At 36.8% G+C, this 16,393-nt stretch overlaps 2 protein-coding genes across 2 annotated transcripts; both read right to left on the bottom strand.

Annotated features, from left to right (window-relative positions):
• Window positions 1-1,042: 1,042 nt before the first annotated feature.
• Window positions 1,043-6,854, bottom strand: LOC113321413 (probable methionine--tRNA ligase). The gene is made up of 16 exons (XM_026569318.1): window positions 6,483-6,854; window positions 5,794-5,947; window positions 5,448-5,603; window positions 4,762-4,992; window positions 4,495-4,638; window positions 3,944-4,034; window positions 3,733-3,839; window positions 3,531-3,645; window positions 3,175-3,293; window positions 2,976-3,041; window positions 2,736-2,864; window positions 2,488-2,631; window positions 2,263-2,386; window positions 1,928-2,157; window positions 1,736-1,837; window positions 1,043-1,486 (listed from the first exon to the last, which is right to left on the bottom strand). Exons 1-16 carry the CDS (start codon window positions 6,731-6,733, stop codon window positions 1,256-1,258), a joined length of 2,394 nt encoding a protein of 797 aa, XP_026425103.1. The 5' UTR covers window positions 6,734-6,854; the 3' UTR covers window positions 1,043-1,255.
• A 1,163-nt stretch (window positions 6,855-8,017) lies between these two features.
• LOC113321198 (4-hydroxybenzoate polyprenyltransferase, mitochondrial-like) lies at window positions 8,018-11,924 on the bottom strand. The gene is made up of 9 exons (XM_026569077.1): window positions 11,290-11,924; window positions 10,925-11,060; window positions 10,487-10,608; window positions 10,036-10,105; window positions 9,777-9,926; window positions 9,451-9,586; window positions 9,265-9,361; window positions 8,621-8,752; window positions 8,018-8,471 (listed from the first exon to the last, which is right to left on the bottom strand). Exons 1-8 carry the CDS (start codon window positions 11,724-11,726, stop codon window positions 8,683-8,685), a joined length of 1,218 nt encoding a protein of 405 aa, XP_026424862.1. The 5' UTR covers window positions 11,727-11,924; the 3' UTR covers window positions 8,018-8,471; window positions 8,621-8,682.
• Between the last annotated feature and the right edge of the window lie 4,469 nt (window positions 11,925-16,393).

Here is a 16,393-nt window from a genome sequence, read left to right as displayed (position 1 = left end):
GAGGGGTTAAAGATCCACGAAGAATCCCAAAGCAAACACTAAAAAATAGAATAGTAAGCGCAATTGGTCCCTGGATGACTTAGCAAACACTAGAATAGAATAAGTTGCGTTTGGATTCTGACCAAATGTTTTTTCTTTTCCTTTTTTCGCCTGAATCACGTCTTTTCAAACTTTACATGAACAAGCCAAGCCAAGCCAAGACATATCTCATATCTGGCATCTCTATATGCCTTAAAAATCAGTTCTACCCAAATGTATAGTCCTATTATCACCTGTATTGAGCATTGCACCCATTGTAGCTAAAGAATCAGCAGTAAAATTCACCACCTGAAGGCCATGAGTGTTCAGTCAGCTAATCTTCCTCCGCAAGAGGGGTAGGTAGAGCAGCAGCAGCTCCTTTCTTTAAGATTCTCACAGCGTCCTTTCCTGCTTGTGAGTGGCAGGCAACTTGATGCAAACCTCTAACTCAAAATAATCAGCAAATTGCTCCATTAAAGATCCAGCTTCACCTTCAGGTCGTCCCTTCCAACAATGTCTCTCCGTAAAGATCGCTTGAACTTCCATATCCACAAATACCTTCTAAAATTTATCCATGGTAGGGGAAAGACCTAATGATTTCACAGTTCCACTCATTGATTTAGTAATGTTTCGAAGATTATTCTGAGTTGTTCATTGCATTTGCTCTGATTTCTTTCCCAGCACCATCCAGAAGCTCTGATCTCCTTGCACAATGAAGAAGTTATGGTGCTGGTCAGCTCCTTGTTGCTGAAGTTTTCCAAAACCAGAACAGCTCTTGGTACCAAGATGAGTCCTAGGCAAACGGACTTAATTTTAACAGCCGGCACAGAAGTCTTACTTGATATGATTTCTAGTCCCAAGTTCGGACCATATGTATGGGATTTTTAAAGTCCCAAGTTCTGGTTACTGTCCTTATACAGTTTGGACCATATGCATGGGATATCAGTACATAATGACTGAAGCTAACTTTGGCTGATTAGTAATGGTAACGTAAGGTGCAGCTGTGGTCTGGTCTCCTTACTTATACACAAACGAACCATGTTTTAAGTGAAATAAAGGATAAATACTCACGTTGCTGCAAAATGTTACTATTTGACAGCCTCTAAGGAATGCATAAAACCGTTTATATCCTAATTCTAATCTTAATAACAGTAATAGCCAGTCGAAAAAATGAGAAAGATTACAAAACAACAGTCAAAATATTTGAAATTTCCAAGAGGCTTTTTCATGACAACCTCTACCTTATGGCTCCACTTGATATGGACAAGACTTTGCAAACCCCAGCTGACGTAGTTAACGGAATATCTTTGTATCGAGCTACCAGTTCAGCGTCGGTCTTCAGATCTACTTGTAATGTTTCCCATACCTTCTTCTTAGGGTTTAGCACTTCATCAGGCAGACCTTCAAAACCAGGGAAGGTAACTCTCTCTCCCACTGCAGCAGAGCTTGGTGGATCCACCAATTCAACCTGAAAACAATTATGCCAAATTACATCATTTAAGTTTCTAAAACCTTAGTTTTATTTATTTATTTTATTATTTTTTGTGTGAAGCACCTTAGATTCTTTTGAGAACTTTCTGATTACACAAGTGAATAGATATAATTAAACAAAAATATGCACTGGTCTTTTAACCAGACGATGAAGGGAATAGTATAACAACAAATAAGAACCAAAAATAAAAGGACGAGGCCAGTAAATAGCAACTGTTTTCCTTACCTTACTGTGGTCCTCATTGGAGGCAGCAAGAACCATAGCATGAGACTTAATACCACGCATTGTTGCTGGTTTCAGGTTACACAGAACACAAACTTTTCGGTTCTAGACATGGAAAATTTCATAGAACATCAAGTTATGCAAAGAAAAGTACTAAATAATGTAATTGATCTAACTACTAAAATAGACACACACCTCCATTTCTTCAATGGGGATGAACTTCACAAGCCCACTAACAACAGTACGTGGTGTAGCTTCACCCACATCGATCTCTTCAACATACAGCGAATCAGCATCTGGATGTCTCATGACCTTAGTAATGAGACCAACACGAATGTCAAGTCTACTGATGGTGATTTCTGTTTCAGCAGCTCCCCCAGATTTTCCCCGAGCTGCAGATTTTGATGCCTTTTGTTTCTTTGCATCTGATCACGATATAAAACTATATTCAAATCACTCCAAAAGATAAAGAGGAAGATTCCCCAGCACCACTAGAATGATTAATAATCTGAAAAGATTGATCGTCTTACCAGAAAGCTTGGTTTTCTTGAGTTGGTCAGCCATCTTTTTTGCATCAGCTTCATCAGCCTTTACCTTTCTATCAGCTTGACTTCCAGCGAACTTCTCCCTGAAGAACTCCACCTCCTCATCTTTCTGAGCAAGAGTAAAGCTTCAAAAGATTAGGAAGAGAAAGTAAAAAAAAACACAGTGAGCAAACACCAAACAGAACAAGAAAATTTTACACAGGCGCATACCAGTTCTTTAAAAAGTGGCTCTGGTGCCCCAATTTTGTGGCCAGAAGGAATAATCTCCCAAGGTCTTCTTGCCCTACTTATATCTCCGTTTTCATCACTAAGTGAGAGTGGAAGCTCGGAAGGTAAATTAAGTTGCTTTACTACCTGAGTCCATCAAGAAACAGTAACTGACTCGATGTTGAAAAAGCAACATGACATTACGTGATATAGTTACAATAGTACAGACATACAGTGTAAATGCGACTTACCTCTACAGAAAAAGATGGGATAAACGGTTCCAACAGAGATGCTAGAAGATAAACTAGCCCAACAGAAGTTCTCATGACAATGGCACAAGAAGCTGGATCTTCCTTGTATAGTTTCCAGAACTGGCTATCCTATAAAATATCAAAATGTTCAATTAGAAAGAAGTTCTGCAAGAAACGAGAAATCATAAGCAGTAACAGGTCATAGGCTAAAAACAGTAAGACACGAGAAATTAGAATTACTTGTAGGTAGCAATTTCCTTCACTCGAAATGCTCATTGCAGTTTTCAGGCCTTGCTTTAGTTTAACCTACATCACAATAGAAGAAAAAATAGTTACGCCATGATTCTAAGGAGGTTATATCAGATTTTCAGTGTACAGGAGGATGTACCTAGGAAGTAAGAGCTAAAGATCAAATTCTATTCAGATACATTATACATACCTTCTCCATTGCTTCAACGTATTGCTCAACAAGTTTTCCAACTTTCTCTGCCAGCGCCTTCGTCAAGGAGTGTGATTCTGCATTTGCAGCATCAGGGATAATAGAACCATAACCTAAACCTGCAAAAGGTAACGCGAAAATTAAGACACATCGCACTTAAGTATAAAAATAAGTAACCACCACACATGAAATAGAAAATCTCTTTGAGGGATATTATTCACATCACGTAGAATGCAAAGATTGTTTGTTGTCTGTCAAAACACAGCTTATTAAATTAAACTACACAATAAACCAGCCGTCTTCACAAACTTAGGGACTCTGTTCTGCAATGAGCTTACACATGTAAACAGACTAACCTGAAGGTTTGGCAATGAAGCTCAAGACACGATTGATGAAATTGCCCAAGTTAGCAAGCAACTCGCTGTTAAGTTTGGCTTGCAAATCCTTCCATGTAAACAGAGTGTCTGATACCTAAACGAACACATAAGTCCAAGAGAATTATAACCTATATAGACATTGATAGCAATAACTAATGAATGGGATAGGAAGAGTTCTCACTTCAGGCCTATTTGTCAGCAGATAGTATCTCCACACTTCCGAAGGGATCTTTGTGTCTTTTGCGTCATTACCAAAAACACCTATTCCTTTACTCTTAGAGAACTTCCCTGCAAAATTATTGCAAAATCATAGAATATTCAGCTACACTAGATACTGTTAAATTTCAGTAATATCTGCGCAATGATGTAATGACTACTTTATAACTGCATACCCGCTTCATAATTTAAATATTCTGTAACACTAATAGTCTTCATCAGCGTCCAGTTTTCTTCAGTTCCAAGAAGAGTTGAGGGGAACATTACCTAAAGATACAATATAAGCAAAATTAGCACACATAGTTCAGTTTAAATCCAATAGTGAGTCCACTGTAATAACTACTGATCATTGAACTAACCCAGCAGAGCAACAAAATTTAAGAAACACTGTAAAATCCATACATAATGTTTCACAAAAGCTAATCATCTTCGTATCGTCTTGGACAAGCTATCTTACTTTGAACTGATAGAGGAAATTATGAGCAATTTTAATCTATTATGGACTCGCTGGACCATTTAATGCAGGTAGCAGTCATCAAGTTGCCATGAACCATCAACATTATAAGTGTTAACAAACAAAAAAATTGTACAGTTGGATGATTCATGTAAGCCGAAGAGAGACTGTTAGCTACAGAAGCATTGACGCAGAGAGTGTAACTATTGTGAAATTGACATAATGAAGTCACTAATGATTTGAAAGAGGAACAGAAAGATGGAGAACACTTACAGTGTGGAATGGTACATTGTCCTTCCCCATAAATTGATAAAGCTCCACATTTTCTGGATTCTTCCACCACTTCTCCCAATCAGAAGTGTAGCATGAAGTTATCGAGACATAGCCAATAGGTGCATCAAACCAAACATAGAAAACCTGAACATGATGTGGTAACAACGCGCAGAATCAAAAGTGAAATACGGTCCGAAACATAAAGCAATCACAGTACAAAGAAAAAAAACTGAGACCCATACAAAAACTCCGATTATCTAGTCTGACCTTGTCCTTGTATTTCTCATGTGGAACAGGAACCCCCCACTTAAGATCTCTGGTTATACACCTAGATCTCAAACCCTCTTTTAGCCATGCATTTGTAGCTTGAATTGCATTCTGGCTCCACGATCCAGCCACGGACATATTGTTAATGTACTCTTCCAATTTATCCTTCAGCAAGGGGAGTTCTAGAAACAAGTGGTCTGTATCACGAATTTCAGGAGTGTTCCGGCATACCTATAGTACCAATATTAAGAGCAATGACAGAATAAACAGATCAAACGAGACATGGTGTATCTTTATACATGATGCAATATGCCCCATTGGGAAATAAAAAAAGACATTAAATCATTTTTAGGTGTTGGCGTGTTGCTAACAAGTAATATAACTCATAAAATCCTAGTGACGGAAAATATGTGAGAGATTTTTCTGCGAATAATGTTGAATTTATGTAATTGACTACTCTGTCTGCAGTGGTTGGGAGATGAAAGGGGAATAACTACTTCCAAATCAAACGCATTTTGTTAAAGTGTGCATCTCAGGTCAGTCAGTGATGTTTTATAACTATTTCGAGTTAAACTTCATAGCATCTTCAGGAGGTCGTAACTATTTTCCCCTTCTTGTGCCTGCTTGAATATCGTATAAACGAGGGTTGAATAATTTTGCATAGAAAAATGAAACATGAGCCAAACCTTGCACTTGGGATCCTGTAGCTCCGTCGGATTCAAAAGGTTTCCACATTTTTCACACTGGTCACCTCGTGCAGAATCATAGTTACATGTGGGTCTAGGACAGGTTCCTTCCACCAGCCGATCAGCTAAGAAACGTTTACACGTTTTGCAGTAAAGCTGTGTAAATAATTAGAATTAGGTGAACTCAAAAATCAAGGACTGATCAAAAATCAAGGAAGCTAAGACAAAGGTCCATCATTGGATAATCATAAGTAAATAGTAACAACAAAATTGGCGGGCTGATTTTAGAAACTAGGGAAAGCATGATACAATTCAACCAAACAAATTAGATAAATATAAGCTGTACCTGCTGCATTGTATTTTCAGAAAGCCAGTTGTTCTCCATCAGTTTCTTGAAAATTGCTTGGCAAACTTCAGTCTGTTGGGGACTAGAAGTGCGTCCAAACTCATCAAAACTTATGTCAAACCAGTTGTAAACATCTCTATGAATTGCATGGTACCTAGAGAAGTAGCAATAGTAAGTCTCCAATTTTGTAAAATATCTATCTATATATAACTTTAATATAATTAATTGGTAAGGATAAATTGGTAAGTTTTGCCAGACCGAAGAAATGTTCTCTGTAAGCAGAATACTCACGAGAATTATCTTAGGCATTTGCGGATTTCCATAACGGACTAATTGCCGACATGCAAAACTGAAATATAAGCAGACCTAACCAGTAACCAGACCACTGGTCACTTGTAATTCTAAACCATGAAATTGACACCAGAATCAACAAAAACTACTAGAGCTAAGACATTTATTCTCATTATTTCGGCCTAATCTTCTAATCAAAAACTTAGATTTAAACTACAAAATATAAAGTCAAAAATAAGCCAACAAATTGTTACCAATTTCGTGAACAACATGCAAATTTGACAAGATCTAAACAAGTATAAAATCGAACATAATTAATCTCCTCAGATATAATTTCGTTCAATTAAACGAAGAACTGCATATAAGATAATGAATTAAAAAATGAAAGAGCATCTTACTTGTCACAAATCTCCTTAGGTGTACAACCTTCTTCCATAGCTTTGGTTTCAGTGGCGGTTCCATATTCATCAGTTCCACACATATAAATTGCGTTATAACCTCGGAGACGGCAATAACGAGCGAATACATCAGCACTCAAAACACATCCTATGATATTTCCAAGATGAGGAACGTTATTCACGTAAGGTAATGCACTGGTAATCATGATGTTCCTACGCCCAGGTATCGGTAGTTTCGGAGATTTTTTCATATCTTGAAGATCTCCTATCGCTGTGAATTAGGGTTTTTCAGGCGAAAGTTTTGTTTCTACCTGAAGAAGAGTGATGTAATAACGAAGAGAAGGAGATAGCAGATAGGTTGGGAACAGAATAGTAGCGCCAGTTGGTATCTATTGGTGAGGAGGGGTTAACCCTAAAGTAGGTGTGTAAATTCGGGCAGGCCAGGTCGCCCGGCCAAACACTAAGACTGGCCGGGCAGGCCAGGCTTAATATTTGTGAGCCCGTAAACAAATTCAGGCCGGGTAAAAGTAGATAATTTGCTACCCAAAAACCGTCCAAAGTCCGTTTTTTATACGGGCAGGCCAGATCGGGCCGAACAAGCCACTATTTTGAATTTTTTTTCTTTTATTTTAAGTTTAAATTTTCAAATGAATGGTATTAAATGTATTTATTTTTAATACAATATCCTTTCCTTTCTAACATTGCATACTGTAAATGATAGTATTATTTTATATTTAAATTACAATGACAAACTTTTAATTTTAATCTATAATAAATAATTAATTAGAGTACAATAAACTTTCTAATAAGAAAATTTATTACCATTAATGTTTTTAAAAGGCTAATTAAGTAAAAACAACTATATATTTTATTTTTCTTTAGAGAAAATTGACAATTATAAAATGGTAACTTTTAAGTCTTTTTAAGAGGATATTAAATGATTAATGGCACATAGAAGGTTTTCAGGCCGGAGCCGCCGGACACCAGGCCGGGTATCAGGCCGGGAATCATAATTAATTGCAAAGCCCGAGACCGCCCAATAAATTAATCCAGGCCAGGCTGGATGGCCCATGACGGGCCATAACAGGCTTTGGGCTACTTCGGGTACATGCGCGGTCAGGCGGGTACAGACAGACCGAGTATTTTCGGGTATTATTTACACCCCTACCCTAAAGTGTGTACTAAAGCAGAATAAGGTGCGTTTGGAATTTTAGATAGAAAATAAGGCCTTTTTGTGATAGCCCCTCTAGGGTTTTATAATTTGAGAAATGGGCATAGATATCAAGAGGTTTGGTGAAAGGTCCAAAAACTCCCGTAGGCCAGCAGATCCGTTTATAGAGCATGCTTCGAAGTTCGAACAGGTTCGATTCTTGGTTGAATCTTCAGGAGGAGAGGAAAGGTAAGATCATTTGATTCTTAAGAACATAGGTTCTTGTCTTGATCCTATGTGGAATGTTGACATCTGCATATTTTTCAAATTCATATGTAGGTTCGTTTACTATCTGGCGGATATCAACTCCAAGAAAATCCACCATTTCGAGAAGTAATCCGAGTTGTTGGAATTCTTTCTCTGTTTTTACATTTCACTAGATTCAAGTTGTATAGTATCTGATAATGAATGGGACACCTACAGTTGATGTTCTTTGTGGGAAAAAATCACAGTGCAATAGCTGGATAATGTGCTACATGAAATCATCAATATGGTTAAGTGGGTACGAGCTGGATTTGATACTCCTTGCAGATGGGTGGTGAATTCAGACGGCTAGATTCCTCTTCAGTCCGATTAATAGCTTTCAAGCAGGTCCTTAGTAGAGATGATGGGCATAAATGTTAGGGTCATCGTCTTTTCACCACTAAAAAAATAAGACCTTTATTTGCAAATGTCCACAGTATCTGCTGTGCTGCTTCAGACACAACATTATAGCAATGAGCTTTTAGTTGACGCTAAACCAATTTCTGACTTGAGAACATTTCTCCTTCTCGTTTAAGCTGAAGAAAACGCATTAAGAAACACAATCAGTTGACTGACCCCACGTTTGAAGATTCATAAATGTAACGAAAAGGAGACATCAACCTTTTGAACTCTCCTCCAAGCAGGAATTTTGAAGGGGTGATAAACAACTCTTGCACATACATACCTGAGTAATTAACCCAAAAAGCATCTTTTGGCTGGAGCAAATAATACCCCATTCATACAATTTCAAGTTGCTAGTCTTCCAAACAAGATGCCGCTGAAGACAATTGCTCCAAACCACTTGTTGGATACAAACCTGCAACCAGTAAAAGAAGCATTCAATTTATACAATAAAAATTAGATGGTTGGTCAGACTAGAACCAAATTCTTAAGAATTAAAGGTTAGACTAGAAACATGTCATTACTTTCTACTTCATACCCACAAGATTTTTGAAACTAGAAACCGCATAGACTTTTTTTAAATTTTTACCTGTCCTTTCCAGTCTTACTGTTATCTTAGATTCTTAGGTTGGAATCTCAGTGATTGCTCTAAAATTTACAGCTAACAATCAGATATCAACCACTTTTCTTTATAGGCCTTTGGAACCCAAAATTCCAACACAGCTAGGTCAATTTTGCGTATCTGTATTGTGGGTAAATTTTGGATTGCCCTATTAAATTTATATGGTTAGGCATGATGATCAATGACGGACATGCTATTCTGACATGGATAGCAGAAATTGACCACTTGTTTTCCATCAGCTGCAACTATAATAGATCACTACAGCGCTGCAAACTATCTTTGCTTCTATTCAGATGATTACTCACTTCCTATTACAGTCTGCACGACTTGATAAATCAACAGTCCAAATCTGCCATGCTAGTTGCCCAGATGCCGCCATCAAAGATGCATAAAATGGCCAACCTGTTGTTAAAAGAGAAAACAAAGAAGGTTTTAAAAAAGGCTCAACAGGTCAAACATGGAAAATATACAGAAGCAGAAATGAGTAATACCCAAGTCCGCATTATATCCGCTTAGACATAGGCTGCTGATAGATGCAATCCCGAAACCACTAACCCAATTCTTTGTCAGAGCACCAAACCTTAAGGCCGTAGATTTGACACCAACCTTCAAATCATCTTCTTTATCCTGCATTTGATAGTCAATATTCAAAGATTAACAGCGAACACTAGGGAGCGAAATTCTGTTTATGTCCTTTTGTCATTCCTTTTTTTGGGGAGAGGGGAGAGACTGGTGCTATGAAATGTCAATAGCAAAATAAAACACGTCAGAAAAACAGTTTCTACACGCTTCTGATTTCTGAAGTCAGTAGCTATACCTGATGTGCATATATTGTATCATACACTAGAGTCCAACAAACTCCTGAAATGTATAATGGGAGAACAATAGCAGGATCCAAGCTTCCTTTAACAGCGGTCCATCCTAATAACGCGCCCCAGTTAAAAGTCAAACCTAGATATGCCTGAGGCTGCAATTATAGGCAGTATGAAGTGTATTGGTAAATTAGCCATGGAAATGTTAGTATAATAGGAAAGAATCTAGAGCATGAACATTAAAGAAGGCTAAGAAGCAATTACCCAAAATGTAAGCCTCTTCATGAGAGGATACGTGAAAACTAACAGCAGTGATGACGCCCCCAGAACAATACTGAAAAAAATAATGAACACTTTGACCTTCAACAAACGGAATAGAAACTGTAGATTAACTTGCAACTCACAAGTTTTCAGATGTGAATGTAAACTAGGAGAGAAACTGATTGAGGAATAAGGACACAAAAATAACAGATGATTTTTTTATTCAGCAGTTAAAAAATAACACATTTGTGGGTCTTGCAATAATAGAATCCAGGGTGAACAATGTAATGAACTGCTATCTGAAAAGTGAAAACTGAAACTTTGTTTCCTAAGACAACTTGTACTAGAACATTGCAAAAATGTGTTCATATAGACAAACCAAATATGTCTATAAATTTATAACCCACTAAAATGTGAGCAACCCATGGTGTAAGCTGTGAGAAAAATAACACACCTGTAGTTGTTTAGCTGCAGGAGAATTCCAAGACCTAAGAGAAGCTGAAACCCAAGAAAGCCGATACCTTGAAATGGAGTCAGACGGCCGCTTGCTACTGGTCTCATCCTCGTGCGCGCCACCTGAAGTATAAGAGAGTAATTAGTTACTAAACAATCATATCTTGGCATAATGGAATTCTTGAGAATAGATTTCTTAGTTCTCAATGTAGACTACAGTCAAATGATGCCTCCTTTGGAATTAAAAAGACGATCAATTTAGATAAGATGAGGGTTTTTGACACGATAGATCTTAGTGGAATGACTAGTCAATGATATCCAACAAAGAAGCACGAATTCCATTAAAAATAAAAGTAATAAAGCTAAAATCCACGAGTCAAGACGAAAATTGAAACAGTAGTTGAGGCATCCTTATGCTAGAAAACAGATTCAAACACACCTTTGTATCGATATCACGGTCAAGAAGGTCGTTAACTGTGCATCCAGCACCCCGTAAAAGCAATGACCCACAACCAAACAATGCCAACAACTTAAAATCAGGAAGGTTTCCAGGCTGTGTCGCCAAAGTAATCGACCTAAAAATATTGCATAAAATACAGTTTTAGGCAAGTGTCAGTGAAAGTTTTTACGATCTCATTAAGAAATGAATTCAAACTTCTAAGCTCTTAATAGAACTCCTAACTCAAACAAATGGGATCTCCTGACTCCTCTTCTATAACCAGAACATTTCATTCAGTAATTTTTTCAAACAGAAACAAAACTGATAAACACTACTACATATTGTTGCAGTAACAGTAGGCTTACCACATACACGGCCAAGCAAGTAACCAAGTTCCAATTGGCTTATCAAGTCGAGCTAAATGAGCATAAGGACGAACGGGTTCAGGAAGGTACAGATCAATCCACGATAACTGAACTCCCGATTTCTTCTCAACATCCTCCTCATTCTGATTTTCACCACTTTTTCCTCCTCCTACAGAAGATGTAGAATACCTAGATAACTGTACATTTAAATTGGAACGAAGAAATTTCAGAAATTGATCATCAAAACCACCAACTTGGTGATACTTATACGTTTCAAATTTTGTATCTAGGGTTTTAGGATGAATTTGAGGTAGATGAACAGGGGTTGATGGTTTTAATTGAGAATTTGTGAAAAATGGATCGAAGGTTGATGGAGATAAGAGCGGTGATGAAGATCTTAATCTACGAGAAACGCGGGAAAGAAAGACTGCCGCCATTAACCTAAGTCCTTACGAGATGAGACTTGAATTTCCCTCTCTTCGATCACGGAATGTAGAGCGAGACTGTTAGAAGTTTGAAAGAACGGGTTTAAGAGGAAACGAAACGGGTTCTGTTCTGAAAAGAGGGCGGACCACGTTCTGTGGAAGTGTCGGTCTATAACTGTGACGATATCTCGACATGTCAAGATGAATGTGTACCGAAAACTTCTCAAAAAACACGGATAACCACCTCTCGTTGTAGTTTGAATTATGCACTATTGCTCCTGTTCAAAGAAAAAAACAAAAAAAAGGAATTATGCAATATTGCTCTCAGAGCATCTGCAACGGAGTGTAGATTTATATATTTTTAGTGACACATGGGATTTTGGATCCCCATTTGGCATAAATTCATTTCCAATAATAGGGTCCTACAAGTTAGGAGGGACCAATTATTAAATATGAAGGTGTTTAAGAAAGTTTTTTCTATATCTCCGGTTGCACCTCCACGTCATGTTTTTAACTAAATTTTTTTTATTTTAAGGGTTGAAAGATGATATTTTAGATATAAGGTCCTATATTTACTTTATGTGTAGACCCCATAAATAAAATGACCAAATTAAAAGTCCACATAAGATTTTTTGCACCTTCTTTTGGAGATGCTCTGATTCATTCATCTAGGTTTGTAGGTGTCGAAAGAATTATATTTTCATCTCTCAAAATTGTCCATACCATCATCCCTGCTCAACATCTCCATACAGGTCATCAGGTGTTGGAGCAATTACAACATCCATACATGGTACTATATAGTTGTCATTTGACTCATATAAGGAGCTTTCGACCACTAAGTTTGCTTACTTTCCTCGTCATTGGTTCACCATTAATGCGAAATTGTTGCATGTCTCTGGCCATGCTTTCTGTTAAACCCGTGACTTTTTTAATATTAATAGTGTTGTTCGCCAATACACCACTACTAGCAGCATTAATCCGAGTGTCTCTCTGTGTGAACAACTAGCTAGCTAACAATATCTTGTATGTCTCTTAGCATTCATAAACAGTTTCACTTTTTATTTGTCTAATACCTTAAATCTCTTTACAAACTAATGCAACTTTTGATGATGGAAAGTACTTTTCTAGAAACCGCTTCTTCATCTTGATCCATATTATTACACTTCTGGGAGGAAAAAGGAGGATACAAATATTCTTCTGCGGGTGTTTATTGATAAGAAAAGCAAAGCATCCTATATAGTCTTATTGGAATTTGCATTGGCTGGCTTCAAGCTCGTCACAACCTGTTGAAAAGTATGATTAAAATCTTCTTATGTCAGTTATTTGAACTTAGGTTAAAAAAACAACACCAACAATAACAAAAAAGTGTATCGAATGTGCCTTCAGCTAATCACCTCATTCCTTAATCATCTCATCCGACTGAAGATGTACTGGTTTGTTGGTCAAAGTTTGGGGACATCAAATCTTTGAGTGTCCACCGAATCGCAATTGGTTTATCTCTTACGTAAGGGATCTCAGTTTTCAATAGAGTATCCAATAGTAATTTTTTGATCGAATAGTATTGCAAAATAATTGTCTAATATTTGCCTTAGCTTTTTCAGACATTCAACGGAAAGTCGATACCTGAGATTAAAAATAATGTAAAGTTCAGAAAAAACAGAAAATCTAAAAGCAAAAACATCACACGCGAAAAAAAAATAAAAAAAAATTGTTGTTTCCAGCAAGAACCTCAATTTTGATGAGGTAGTTTACTTGATCAATAATGATAACTTCCAAATACACTAACTTGTAGGGTAATAGTAAGTATGGATTGTGTCATTCGAGAGTAATATGTTGATAGTTGTTAATTGTAACCAAACGGATCTTGTTAATTAATAAGAAAAACGAATAATAAAGTTGAATACTTTCAAACAGTGAGAAGAAAATAATCAAGAAATCTTTCATGTTATTGAACTTCATTTTAACCAGTGTGCATGTTTATATCTTGCTAGCCATATTGTCACCAACAGTACAATAGCAATATATTTTGTTGTCCCAAAATTTTATTTATCTCGCCAAGTTAAATGGCTCTCTACTATATTTTATCCAACTAAATTTCCAAGAATGGTCTCTCAAGGTATATCCTGGGCAAATAATTTACTCTTTTATGAATTAGGTTGATCTAAGAATCATATGTGCAAATCGGTTTGCTTTCATGGTGTAATCTCTACATACAATCACTTAACAAAACCATGTTTTCAAATCCGATGAGCTATTACTTGTGTAAATAATAGCGTGAAAATTAAATAGTCTCATTCAACATAACAAAATGAAGACTTTTGTCCATCTAGAAGAGAAATTCAAGGAGAGGTTGTCTACATGGAAAGGTAAGAATTTGAACCGTTCTGTTATAACCATATGAATCAATCTGTTCTTGGTACACTTACATCCCACCATCTTGCTATTTTCCCCTTGCCCAAGAAATTGACTGATAGGTTAGATGGAATTCAAAGGAGGTTCGTGTGGAAAAGAAGCAAGGAGAAAGAGGTTTGTACCTCATAAATTGGAACTCTGTGACTAGGTCTAAGGCACAAGAAATTATGAATCTTCGACAAACGGTTGCTTTGAATGAAACACTCTTTGCTAAACTAGCATGAAGGACACTTAATGAGTCTGATTCTAAATGGGCTTAGATGATGTACCATAAGTATTTTAAGGACTATAATCTTTTTCATTTTAACGGCTCAAGTGGTTTTTGGGTCTGGAAAGGTGTGTGTAAGGGTTTAGACTTATGAGAAAACATTATTGTTGGGAGGTAGGTAATGGAGCTAGAATATACATTTGGAAAGATAGGTGGGTTCCTACCCTGGACACATTGTTTCCACCTAGGTTCAGTTCTTGTCACCTGAAAACCGCGGACCTACTTATTACATCGCATTAACTCTTGGAATGTTATTGAATACTTTATTTGATAGTAACATTGTTAGTGAAATCTGTAAAATCAAATTTCCTATTAGAGGAGATGATATATTTGTTTGGAAACCCTCTAGCAATGGAATATTGACATCCAAGAAGGTTTACAGATCGGCTAATGTTTCAGGTAGCACCCACCAGGGGTTTGATGAGCTTAGTGGGTTCCCATGGAAAAATTTTTGGAAGGAAGACTTATCACCTAATATTGTACACTTGATATGGAGGTGTTTGCAGAGATGTATTCCTCTTAGGGATTGACTCTCTAAATTTGTTAATAGTATATACTTTAAATGGGTTTTCTCTAACGATGTTGCTGAATTATATGCCTATTTATTTCTAAATTGTAGTACTGCTAAACAAATCTGGACTAGTGTAGACCCAATGTTTCTGAATTTATTTGATAGTGTGGGTTTGAGAGATTGAATTATAAGTTGGTTATATACTTGAGTAAATAACAATAGGCAAGATATGATACTAGTTGCAGGTTACACATTTTAGCATATACGGAAAATGCAATATAATGTTATTTTTGATAATGTGAATGTGGAGGTGGAGAGAGTAGTAAATCAGATTAAGAAATATATTGTGTATTTGAAGGAAAACATCAAGAGATTGGCCTCAAGGTGGAGGTAAAGTAACACAATCACAGTTTTCCCACCTTGAACAGTGCCACAAGTTGATTTTGGTAAAAAATAATTGATGCATCGTTTTATAAGGCGACTAAATGTATAGGGTATGGATTGATAGCTATTAAAAATGCAGGTGAATTCTAAGGAGCCTGGTGTATCCCACATAAGCGGGGGATGAAGAACAAGTTGAAGCATTAGCTGCATATGAGGCTATAAAGCTGGCTAGGAGGAAGCAGACTTCAAGTCTACAGTTGGAAAGAGATAGATTAAATATCGTTAATGCATTAAAGGGAAAAGAATGGACTATGAAGTGGACGACTAATTAACCCTATCATAAGGGATTGACTTGAAGTTTTCAATAAATGGTTAGTTTCTCATATGAAAAGGCGGGGGTCTAACAACCACACCTAATATTTCGTTTAGGCAATCTGTATGGACTGACTCCAATATAATTCCAAGAGAATCAACTAGACAGTCAGACTCAATCAAGGAAAATATATCCAAGAGTTATATATTTGTTTCTCGATGTAATTATCAAATCAAACAAATAAAAATGCGTGAGCCTGATTATTATGAGAAACAACTTGAACAGTACCAAAGATCAACCAATTTCAATCAACAACCAAAGGTTGGATTTACCAATTGATTGAACTACGCACAACCTGTGATATTTCAATTATATATAAAATATAATGCGAAAAAGAAATAACACAGACACCAGAAGTTTTGTTAACGAGGAAACCGTAAATGCTGAAAAACCTTTGGATCTAGTCCATATTTGAACACCATATTGTATTAAGCCGCTACAGACTCTAGCCCACTACAAGTTAACTTCGGACTAGAATGTGGTTGAGCACTAACCAATCTCACACTGATTAAGGTACAGTCGCATTCCTTATGCCTCTGAATCCCAGCAGGACTCTACGCACTTGATTCCCTTAGCTGATCTCACCCACAACTAAGAGTTGCTACGACCCAAAGTCGAAGACTTGATAAACAAATCTATCTCACGCGGAAAATTCTATTATAATAGATAAATCTGTCTCCCACAGAAATACCTACAAAGTTTTTGTTCCGTCTTTTGATAAATCAACGTGA

Source organism: Papaver somniferum, chromosome 11 (assembly GCF_003573695.1).
Source record: "Papaver somniferum cultivar HN1 chromosome 11, ASM357369v1, whole genome shotgun sequence".
NCBI lineage: Eukaryota > Viridiplantae > Streptophyta > Magnoliopsida > Ranunculales > Papaveraceae > Papaver > Papaver somniferum.
This window is presented reverse-complemented; position numbering and strand designations above follow the sequence as displayed.